Consider the following 13,043-nt stretch of genomic DNA (forward strand, 5'->3'; position numbering starts at 1 on the left):
TCAAACAACCCTGTTGGCTTTTCAAATGAATTGATAATTTTAGGCGTCATAAAGATATTTCTTAATCATAATTATGGATTACATTGACTCTGATAAATAAGATATATAACTATGTTCTATCCAGACTAATCCTTGCATTCCGTACAAAAGAGTAGATATTTTGTATAATCCTAAGTTTGTGAACTTTTCATGGGAATCAATCCATGGACGAATTTGTTGTCCCAAATACAATACAAAATATCATTTACTAATGATATACATATGTATATATCTGACATAACAATGATTTAATGAATATAAATGATTTCAAACCTGATGGACCTAGGGTGTTTTCTTTAACTCTTCCGGATCCAGTTTGGCCTTTTTGACTGAGCTCTTCTTCATCTCCAACGTTTTGTACTTGCTAATGGGGTAGATGGTCGTCCGTGAGACGCCCATCTGATGGAAATTTGAAATTTGTCGATCATGCTCAAGTGTATTTTTCACGACTTGTACGTAAGCTCAAGAGTTCAGGTTTGTTTTATTTTTATAAAATATTTATTTTTTGATCAATCCACATATTTTACAAAATATATTCTTTATTTTCATTATAATACAAGATAATAAATATGCACATGTTGTATTTTTACTTTGTTAATTTATTTGATTATAGAACGGATTTAATAATATTAGGAAAAACACCCTCAATGACGTCGCAAGGGATTGATGTTACCTTCTTTAAGTGGGGCTGGACTGCATGAGACCTTACTGGACTGTAGTTCTCTGTCTTAATTAAGGACCAATTCAACACTAACTAGAGGTCGCCATAATAGTGTATAGTGTACACAATACAATGTCTGGCTTGATTTTCATAGGGCGGTCATATTTAAATATTACAGACTACAGATTTAGAAAATATGCTATTCCATTACAATTTTTTATTATAGATTTGATTCTTTTCTTTATTTATTTCCCACATCCCTTAAATATTGAGATCTCGTTCGGTGCGGTCTTAAAATTTTTAAGAGCGCGTCCAAATCGGAAACAAAAGTTATCCCACAGAACAGTATTTTATGAATGACGTCATTATTGATATAAGCTAATGACGTGACCATCGATGAGGCATTATACATTTTTAAAATAATGATCAATACTCTGATCAGGCCTAATGGAAGAATAGTGCAAACAACTGTGGGCAGCAATATAGCTTCCTTTTTTATCATATGTGGCAATCAGATTATAAAAGTAGTAGGGAACGGGTGTTGTTTGACTCTACAGTCAAGATTCTAAAGTTTTCTTGCAAATACAGTCAGTCACTATCATGCGTTGGAGTAGTATGGAACGGGTGTTTGCCGTCGAAAATATATATTGCCTATTTGGATTGACAATTTATTTGCTATGAAATTATACAATTTCATTGTATCTCCTAAGTTTTTCTTAGTGAGATTTTTAAAAATCATTTAATTGATTCAATTTCTCATATACAATAAACGATTTTTAAATTCATTTTCTTAATTTGATATTTGCAGAATTATTTAAAAGCAAATAACTCCACAAATGATTTTTTAGATACCTAAAGACGTTTTTGGGACGTCTGCACGGGGATTGATTTTTAACATTTCAATTTTGTTTTCAATTTTGTTTTCAAAAAATTTATTTGCTGTCAATAGCTATGGATTTTGAAATTTTTCCCCAAAAAATGTAATATTTGAAATTTAAGTATTGATTTTTTTTTTGTGAATAGCGGTGGGTTTTTGAAATTTTCCCAGAATTTTTTTTTTTTTGGGAATAGCTATTGATTTTTGATTTTTTTCCCTAAAATGGTATAAACCTAGCAGGATCGAGTCGCGTGATAGATCTCTACCCTGACGATACCCCTCTAACAATAGAGGGTAATTATGAACCACAAGTTGTGAAAATATTTGGAGTCTTACTAAATTTTATTGAGAGATTTGAGAAGGTTTTAGGTCTTTCCATCAACAGAGGAAAAAAAACTGCCACCTTACCCATTGGACTGTGGGACCCTTCTCAAGGTGAAAGAGTCACCTTCTTTGAAATAAAAATGCAGATTGAGATATTGGGTGTCGTTTGGAATAGAAACGGCGAGGAGGAAAAAAAACTGGAGGAACATTTGCTCAGTTGTTCCTCTAAGATTATGTAAATGTAGATCCTTTAATCTTCAGGAACGAATAGATCTGTACAACACATTTGTGGAACCTAGGATTCTATACAAAGCCAAATCTTGCCCTTTTATAGATGAAAGAACAATTATTGAAGAAGAAAGATGGTTCAGCACTCTATTGCATATAAGTTTCATTCCTGTGATTGAAAGACCACAGAGTTAACTTGGCGGTGGCATTACAAGACTTTCCTTTGTCATTCCTAAAATGTATATTGGAATTTTAATAAATCTAACAAGAAACCCTGGCACTGAATAGCGCCAAATTATGAGTTATAGTGAGGTCTATTGGTGGATCATGTTTGGGTCGGACTTGACGAACAATACAACGTCCAGGATATCCCAAGTTTGTGGTGCAGGGCAAGGAATCATTAAGAATTTTGTTCCAGTTTATAAAAGCGATACCAGGATTGATGTGATTAAAAAAATCTTGGGAAAAAGTTACCAAATTCAAAATATGTAGAAGATATTGCTATCAGGAAAAAAAGTTTTTACCTTACACGATTTTGAACAACCTGTACCTTTTCTTGATGGTAGATTCAGATACCCTCTATTAAGAACTCTGAAAGATCCTAAGTTGCCAAAGCCGTGGCTCTACAACAGTTTCGAAGTTGATAGGATATGGACAAAATACAAAATATTACTTAGTCTCCCTCAAAATTGAAAAAAAAAGATCCTTGGGTCCTTAGCAAAAATCAGTTACAGAATGAAGTTTACGGCCCAACTACAGATATCTGCGGACTTTATCAGATTCAAAAGACGGTGTAAAGCCTATGATACAGTCTTCAACTCAACAGTCCATACGTTTGTGGAAAGCCAAGCAGGCAGCATTTTAAAGCGTTTTATAACGTTTAATCTGAAAGTCATCTTAAAGTGCACGTCGAAGGCTTAGGAGGGCATGATCTTTTTTGGACTCGGAGGCCGCATGACTAACTCAGATGCTAAAGTAATAGAGGTCGCCATTTTCAATACAAAGGATCTTATGACACTGAAAATGACATCGTACAAATTGAGGAGTATTTTACTGGCAACTACAACAAGTTTTATCCGTGAAAATATATTTCCTAAGAAACGACGATTCTTGGACGATGGCTGGGATAGAGATACAACACTTCACAACTCTCTCTTTCCAATACAATAAGATTATAAGAAAACTGTTAAAAAAAAATAACAAGCCCATTTAGTCCGTTAAATATTTTTGATTGGTTGGTTATTTTTTTTAATGTGTAGCAAAAATTTTAATTATACAATGTGATGTGAATTTTATTTTTGAAAAATAATTTACTTCGTATTTTTATCCAAACATTACTATTAAATGTCCAAACCCCTGAATTGTGATCTAAGTTCAACCCCGTAGCTAAAAATTTAAACTTTATGACTTTATTTTCGGTTTTATGCATCAACATATTAAAGAACTGTGAATAAAAAAAATAAAAATAAAATAACATTAAATTATTTATAATGAGATCCACCTCTCTTGATAATTTCGGCAACACGGCACCAGAATCTTTGGCAGGCCCAATCGACTTTGTGCGGATATAGCATTGCCATTGTACTTCTTCAGGGACAATGCACGGTAAACTTTTTATCATAATTTATTCCCCTCAGAAAATACACTATTTTTCTTTTCCAACCCATAGGGAGGCCCAAACGCTTACTATGCAGCACCCAAAGTCCATTCACTGCCGCATCAAAGTTTAGGAGGACCATCTTAACGTGAATAATAATTTGAAGAATTAACAAGTGGAAATCTTATTCTACCATCGTTGAGCAATTCTTCTGAATTTAAATTAATGAGCGTTAAAATATCTCTTGTGATTGCGTGTTCTACTAAAATTGAGGGCTCCTTTAAATTTCTAAAAAATAACTTTTTATTTTGTCGAATTATGTCATTATTGAGTCATCTTTAAATTCAGGGGTGAGCATCCAAATGATTCTTTGAGCTGAGTCCCAAACAGGACAGATCAAAGATGTAATTTTGTTGGTCAGATTAGTCGCCATTATAAACCAAATATACTGGTACATTATACTTCTTCTGCATTCTACTGCTGGATTTCTTGAAATATCCCCAAAAGTTTTGGAGTGAATTTTCGGGACAATACAAGATAGTTGGGCTACTCCACCACCTATATGGGATTTACGTCTTTTCAAGGCTTCGATATAATTATTGTAAAACAAACCATTAAGCCATTTGTCTTCCTCTAAAATAGCGTTTTCAGATAGTTGCGGTCTTGCTGTAGCCTTATATAAAATAAAAGGTATTGCCAAATTGTTATAAAAGTCAACTCTTTTTTGAAGGTTGAATCTTTTCGTTAAATAAATTGTTTCGTTTTTTAGATTCGCTTTATGGAGTGGATTACCATGAGATTTTTGGTTGCCATTGCTTCGCTTGAACGGTATTTTTTCCATCACGAAGTAGTGTAAGGGGTAATACATTTATGACGTTAGGAAAAAAATATAAGTTTCGACCTACTTCCACAGTCTGTGTTTCTCCAAAACTTGATACCCCCCCCCCCACTCCAATTGGACGTACTTGATTTTTAGATACACCTCTTTATGTGTTTGTGTCAAAATATATTGGTTATTGTGAAGACCACTCATCAGAAGCGTCCGTAGGTTTATATATACATATATATGTTTTTTTAAATTTTTTACCCCTATTTTGTCATATTTTTTTTTACTATAAAAGGAGAAATCCTTTGTTTAGTAGGTGCTAGAATTACCCCCTCTCCCCTTGCAGACGCCTTTGCTGATATGCTTTATATTGAAAAGGTTTTGTTCATAAGTGTAATAGTTATTAGTTCTCAATGTACTTGACTCCAAAATATGCCACACCCCTCCTCCCTCTCAACCTAAAAAATCTTTAAATCGATCCCTCCCCCTCGGCCAACAGGACGTCATAAATGTATGATCCTGAAATTAAAACATTTAATCCGTAGTTTTGAAAATAACAAAAGTTATAACTTAGTACAAATACTCACAAACTAAAGACCATATTGTTATGAACTTTAGACAGCTGTTTTTCGAAGGTTGGTACAAACTCAAAATGAAGTTATTAAAAAAAAAATAGTGCAATCTAAAAGTTTTGAAACAAGTCTGGACTTTTCAGTCTATCTGAAATTCATCTAGGGCTTATTTTCAAAAAAGCAACAACTAAGAAAAAATACAACGTGTATCATTGTTAGAATACATATATTTTGACGTTTTTTCACGGACAACATATTATTAGATACCAATTCCATATTTTTTATATATATGTAGATTCTATATTTATTTACATCACGTGGGTTAAAACAGGAGGCAAAACAAAATATTGATCTAATAGTATATTTGAACTTGCAAAATAAAGAAGCATAATTAAGTGTACATACATACTTATAGGCATATACAAACAAGTACCTATAAACCATTTATAAATAAAAGTGTATGAGATATTGATAAATTGCACAAGACTATCCCTGCTATGATTTTTTTTTTTGTAAATACTTTCGTAGATTCAACGTTTTACAGGGGTTGAAAGACATGGTCTGTACAATGTTTTATATTTTTAATCAATTGTATTTTTTATTGAATTACATAATTAATTAATGCTCATTTTTTGTAATTTAAAGAAACATTAAAACAGACACAAAATATAAGCCAAGTATTTAATCAAATAAAAATACGAAAAGACTAAAAATATATGCATATAGATCGTTACCAAAGATAAATTGAAATAATAAATTGGCAAATCATCGTAAATTCAATCAATCAATCAAAAAAAAAAAAAAAAAAATTCAATAAAAAGCAGGAAACCAAAGCCAATACAAAAAAATTAAATGCTCTAAATAGCAGCTCCCAGCTGTTTTCGATGAATTGTGATTCGTATATCATAGATCCCAAGAAGCTCATTATCCACCGATGCTTTCGTAATGGAAGTTAGACTCTGACTGCAGTCATTGTTTATTAATGAGGATGAACAACTACTATTGTTGTTGTTAGTACAGTTATTACTGTCATGGTAGAGGAACAGTTCGGACTTGCTTCGAATATTCTTATCTCCCAACTCCTCTGGTTTTTCTTGTATTCGAATATCCAAAAGCCTTTCTGCATCCTCGTCGTTCCCCTCACAAACAATTTCAACCTTTTTTTTGGATCGGTAGCCGGGTTCCTCTTCTTCTTCCTCCTCCTCTTCTTCCTCCATAATGATACGTTCATCCTCTTCATCACCGATAGAATCCACGATAATGGTCCTTTGCTTCCCTCTAGGATGTGAAATGACATAATCCATTGTTCCTCTTCGTGTACTTGAATGCCTATGATTAAGAGGATAGTTCCGCATGGAGTCCATGAAAGATTCTCTTTCCATGACAGAGGAAATGGATGGAAAGAAGCGGGAAATACAGCATTTAGGCAGGAGCAAACAAAGAAGATGTCGTCGAAATCTTTTTCCCACGAGGCAATAGAATATAAAGTTGACTGAAGAGTTGAATATTAAAAGGATTTTCTCCACAAAGGTGGATAAATAGGTCCATTCGGGTGGATTATAGTTGGTGTCATAAACCTTTTTACAGTAGTTTTGTAAATGGTTTTTGTTCAGTTCATGGATGTTGAGGAGAACTCTGGGTAAATGACAAATCAAAAACGTTGTTGTGAGACAGAAAAAAGTGATGTATAAACTCTTTTCGTGGTTGCTATTGTTGAAGCTATTCGAATTTTGGTTATTGATGAAACTGTAATTGAAAATATATTTATAAGAAGATCCCGAGGGATAGAGACTTTCTACTTACCTATTTCTACGATAGTGCTTTAATATTTTATAGTTGAAAAATAACATGAGTACAAATGGGACGGCAGCAGTTGAGAACAACCTGAACCAAAGGATATAAAACGTTAAGTACAATTCATTCTTTCGAAGCTCGGAGTATGTGAATCTGACTTTTCCATCCTCTCCCACCCTGGTAGATCCGATTTCAAAGAAACGCGGAAAATCAATAATGAGAGAAATGCAGGTGATTGCAATTATGTAATATCTCGAATGTCGAGGAATATCTGAATGGGCGTAGCATATCCCAAGAAATCGTTCAAAGGCTATAGCAATACAGGTGTATGTTGAACCTAAATTGAAGGAATAGAAGGGATCAATTTGATATTTAATAAAAAGGAACGGACTACACAAAATTGGTGAATTTCTCTGGATATGAATAAATATACAAAAGAAGCAAATAAATCATCTGTCTTATACAGTATTTGTTATATATATTTGTAAAAAAAGATTAAAAAATTATAAATATTGTTTTGCTGGCAATCATTTGAATCATCAAATCCAAAAAGAAAAAATCACATAATATTGCAATATGATCACTTTGAATTTTATTTTCAACAAGATATGATTCATTATTTAACATTAGAATTTGAACAAATTAATAATATAAATAGATGTATGCGCGACTGAGCTTTCTTTATCATTAATGTAACTGTAGATAGTGGCCCAGGAGACGCCCAACTACTTGAAGTGCGCGAATGGAAATTTATTGATCCTGTTCTAGTGTCATTTTCTAGACTTGTACATAAACAAGAGAGCTCAAGTTTGTTTTGTATTGTAACTAATTATTTATGCTTTAATATATCGAAATATGTGTTAATTTCCATCTTCCAACATTTATAAATAATTTAATTAGTAAGTGTTCAGATTTGAATGGACCAACTGGTTTTTTATGTTTTTTATTTGACAAACATTTGTCATACCAAAAGTTAAGGATACTATCAAACAAGAATATCATCAAGAGTAGTGTTGTGTCCGTCTTTATCTAGGACTGAAAACTGCAGTTCAGTTCACTGTTGGTCCAGTTCAGTCCTACATATCACTTATAGAGTTTCCGTACTTGATTACCTTACTCAACTTTATTTCTACTTCTTTTAATCAGTTCCAGGGTAGGTTTTAAGAGTAGATTCGACCGAATAAGTAAGGAATGACTCAACACTAATTAAGAGTATTCATTATAATTATATAATATTTGCTGTGAATCAAAAATGTCAATCTATATTGAATAAATTGTATATCTGATGTTAAAAGATCAAAAATGCTGACTTATCGCATCACATCTATGTAGTTCCGGAATTTTTTTTCTGGTTATTTCGTCTTCATTACTTACGTTAGTATATTATTTGCAAAACTTAATTACTTTATTTAGATAAAACGATAACAAATCACATACTGGGCCAATTATTATTATTTACTCATCTCTATTATCCAAATTTTGAGATGTTAAGAGACATTTTTTTACAATGTTCTGATAAGCATTGTAGTAGAACACAAAATTAGATATCGCTTGCTACGAAAAACATTGTCGTAGTCACCACCATGAGCACACAGTATGAGAAGAGAATGGAGATCGCTGCGCTCATCCACAAGGGATTGTCCTAAAAGGCCATCTCAGAGCAGACTGGATCGTCGAAAAAGACGATCTAGAATGTCTCAATGTGGTTGAAGGCAAAACATCAGACACTATCCAGGACAATAAGGAAACCCTCCGTACGCACCAACACCATCCTGAAGTCGGTTCTTAAGAAATTGCTGAAGTAATCATTTGGTGACGTGTCCAGGAAGATGAACAAATCCCCATCAGATGTGCATTTTTTGTTGTTAATCAATTTTAAAAATGCATAATAAAATAAATATTCAATGAAATTTGAATAATATAACTATAATATTTCCCCTTCTCTATTTCTATTGTAAATAAAGTAATAAAACAGGCAGCTGACACTAACAAAGGCCTTAATCCAGATTTACCCAATATCTCGCTCCCGCCTTCTCCTCGCCCTCTTACAAAAAAACCTGGTATCTCTGGTAATTAAATAAATTTCTTCAACCTAGTGAAAAACAAAGCTAGGAATCACTCTCTTTATTTTATCTTCGGATGAGTCATTTAATCATCATTTGACTACTCAATTCAAGTCATAGCAACAATAACACACTTGCAAACGAAAACAATTCAAAACAAACTGGTACATTCAATTATAAATTATATTTTTTGTTCACTCATTATACAATTCTAATGTCATTAACTTATTTTCTTGGTTGTTTAATAGTAATAAACTATCAATATAAAAAAACAAAACATGGTTCCTACCCAACTCACTAGCGACGAAATAAGATCATAATAACTTTCATATTACAAAAAAATATTATTATTTATAAAATGCTAACGAATTACCTATCCATCCATGCTCTAATTGATATCAATCCTTCCTTTCAATCCATTCAAAACAAAATGCTTAACATCAGCGTTGTTTATATCGGCGATTTTGCAGTTCTAAAACACCAAGTTTTATTGCAATAAAACCTTTTATATATATATATATATATTCAGGAAAATGAAAAACTATGGTTGTTTTTTGAGATGTCAGTATATGTCAAATGCAAGTGCTTCAACTTTACTCCCTATCAAAATCTTTCCAGGTATAGAGTAGTTCTATTATAAACATAATTTCCTTATTTATAGTGCGTGTCAATCGGACTGTAGAAGTAGTAGCGGGGTGGGCGTGGTACTGTTATAAAGGTGATATTCTAAAGTGTTTTTTTTTAGAACTACAGTTTGTTGCTATCATGCATTGGAGAAGTGAGGAACATGCGTTTGTTGAAGAAGATAAATTGGTTGACAGAACATAAATGGAAATTAGTTAAAAGCTTATATTAGGGCGATTTATGAAAATCTGTTAATTGTTTCAATTTTTAACAGAAAAAATGTGATTTTGTCTATTTATTTTCATAATTTGAAATTCGACGAGTCCTTTCAGCGCCTAAATATCAAACGATACTTATGCTGGGGAGGTCATCAAATTTGGGTTTATGCAAGAATTCGTAATTGGTGCAGTTTGTTCAAATTGGTTAATTAGAAACGGATTTATTTCGGAGAAACCAACAATTTGAAGACCCTTGCAGAATTGCCAATCATCAATTATTTCATAAATTAGTAATCAACAACTATAAAATAAACTGTGATCTATAGGTAATGCCTGGAAAATATTTTTTTCGGGGATTGTTGGATAGAAAAACGCATTTTTGTAATAAAAAAAAACTTTTGTGCGTGTCCTCCTTTTTCTTTTATTTATTATTTAATAGGTAGTTGTGATGTTAGTATCTATTTCCGAACGGAGAATTATCGCTTATCTATGGTGTAAATGGTTTTAAAAGTGCATAATAAAAAAAATATATGAATAAAAAAATTTGTGTTAATTGTGTTTACAGTTAAATTTAATATATATTTTTGTAAAAAAAAATGTCATCCCTCTAAAAGATCTGTATGAAAAGTTATTTAAAAAAATAAAAAAAAATCACAAAGTATTAAACTAGCAAAAAATCATCTGATATGACTTTCAAAGCTTTCATTATCCAACAAAAATGAACCTTTTATAATTTAAAAAAAAACTTGTTATATCAATAAAACACGGGAACATTCATTTTGTACAATTGAATTCAAGCCAAAAAAGGAATTCATCTTTGAATGCAGAATCCAAAAACTAATCTTGGTTTTTCTCTTAGTCGTCTGAATTCTGAAATGACTGTAATTTAGTCATTATGGACTATTATTGTTTTAAGTCATTTTTTACCCTTCAAACATCTCCAAATTAAAAATAAGATTAAGAAAACTTATGTTAAAGTACTTTTATCATTAAAAAGGGTTTTTATTGAGCCTGTATCTTGTTCTGAACACGATATATAAACATTTTTAAGAAAAAATGTTGAAAAATGATACTTTTCTGTAGACTCTCATTACTTATTCCTTATAATAGTAATGAGAAATATTGTAGCTTATATTATAGAAAAATATTCAATGTAAATTAAAAAAAAAAAATATTAAAAAAATTTGCATCTCCTAGGATTTTTCTTCAATTTTTTAATTTTTAAGTGATCCCATTTTGAAATGTTGAAATTTTCTACTCATTGTGAATGGATCCCTTTATTGTTTCAGTTTTCCCGGGATTAATTCTCCCCTGTTGTCCCTTTTTGGAATTTGGAACTCGAATTTGAAAATCTCTTGGGATGGATGATCAAGTTAGAAGTATCTTCCTTTGATTCCCTCAATTTTTCTTGAACGAGGCATGACGTCATGAAATTGGCATTGGAATATGAAAACATATGATGATAATGCTAACTATTTACAAGTACACTTCCATACAAAATGGAGTCACTACAAAAGAGAGACTCGAAATGGAAATATATCGTGTTCAAAACAAGATACAGAGTAAATAAATCATAAAAAAACACATTAACATAATTTGTATTCATCCTAACTTTAATTTGGGCATTATTTTAAGGTTAAAAAATGACTCTGAACAATAATAATCCAGATTTAATATAATCCCAGATATTTCAGAATTCAAATGACTGAGAGCAAAGGTGAGATCCGTTTTGGATTCTGCACTCATAAATAAATTAGATGATTGTCCTCAATTCATTTGTACAAAATTTCCCCCCGTGTTTGATTTATCATGATATATCCCAATATGAGCCTATCTCCTAATTGAGATGAGAAGAAAAACATATTTTTTACACATGGGCTCTTATGAAACTATGCCGTCAACAAATATTCTGGACATGGCAGCCATCCTGCACACAAACGTAGCCCACAGCAGACATGTGTGGTGGAACATCCAGGAAGAGGAAAAAAAAAAGAATTATGGATGAAAATCACTTGTGTTTAGGTCTTAAAAGAACATCAACATGCTCATCCAATCAATTTAAAGAATGTTTTGGTGGAGAGCAGCTAAGATATCATGACGTCTCATAACATCAGCTACAAGGAAATGTGAGAAGGGGGAGAAGGAGATCAACAAGGACACAGGCAACAATTACTCTGATGTTGTTCCTCAATTCTACTCTGAGTCCAAAAAGGACTTACAAATTATAACTCTGCAACCAATCCCCAAGGTCTTTATGAGCTATGAAATACAACCAATTTTCAACACTAAATATTATGTTATCTTCTATCTTCACGCTAGATAAGATCCTCAAAATGCAGCACCTGGCACTCCATACGTTCTCGACACCTGTCCTAATATATTTATATATTAAAAATATTATATTACGATGTTACATAATCTTATTTGCATATTATAGACAATAAATTAACTATTACATACTATCGAATGAATATCACATTTTTATCTTATTATCCTACTTTTATGATTGGTATCCTTAGGAACTTTTCATAAGTACACGAATCCAAAACATAACGGTGCGAACCGCAGGACTTGCTCATTGCGATGTGAAGGACATAGCCTCCCATTCCTGGAATATGTTTATCCATAAAGGGATCGGGAGCATGCAAGTATGTTTTCTTTTCCAACCACAAGGAAGGAAGGACAGAGGTGGATCCAAAAATATAAAGTTGTCCCATAGCAGGGAACCAACTCAACAACAGCTTCACCCTCTACGAGTTCTAGCTGGACTCAACAACCATTTCCACTCAAACAAAAATAATTCTTTCTCTCTGCGAAGTGGGACGAACTACATACAGTAACACAGTACCCACAATCCCAAATCAGGGAGGTTAATGGGTTTGATCCCATGAAACTCTTAGCCAAATGCTGTGACGTGACAAGAATGAGTGGCATAACTAGCCCTGTAAATCGTGCTTATGTTTTTTAGGAGGCCCGTATTGGTAGAATTGGTAATTCTTAATTTTTGTCATTATTATTTAATTCCTGAGTAGTAAAGTTCTTTTTCTACCAATTGAATTATATTCCGAACCTGACTGAACTTTCGTGTGTGCTCATAAAACATGGTGAGTAAATTTGAAAATTTAAATTAAAATGTTCTTGTTTATTTCCTTCCTCTCTTGTCACAGCTAATTGTAGCTCATCGAATGAAACGTCATGATCATTATTTGTTCTCTTATTC

The 13,043-nt window shown here is 32.3% G+C and overlaps 1 protein-coding gene across 3 annotated transcripts in view; it reads right to left on the reverse strand.

Moving 5' to 3' along the window:
* Positions 1-5,333: 5,333 nt before the first annotated feature.
* LOC121132345 (FMRFamide receptor) overlaps positions 5,334-13,043 on the reverse strand; it is a 139,965-nt gene continuing 132,255 nt past the window's right edge. For all 3 annotated transcript variants that reach the window (XM_071886657.1, XM_040727736.2, XM_040727737.2), the window contains 2 exons: positions 6,928-7,255; positions 5,334-6,870 (listed from right to left, as the gene is read on the reverse strand). In XM_071886657.1, the coding sequence (XP_071742758.1) occupies positions 5,982-6,870; positions 6,928-7,255 (1,217 nt within the window). In that variant the 3' untranslated portion in view covers positions 5,334-5,981. The remainder of the gene's footprint in view (positions 6,871-6,927; positions 7,256-13,043) is intronic.

This window comes from Lepeophtheirus salmonis, chromosome 2 (genome assembly GCF_016086655.4).
Source record: "Lepeophtheirus salmonis chromosome 2, UVic_Lsal_1.4, whole genome shotgun sequence".
NCBI lineage: Eukaryota > Metazoa > Arthropoda > Copepoda > Siphonostomatoida > Caligidae > Lepeophtheirus > Lepeophtheirus salmonis.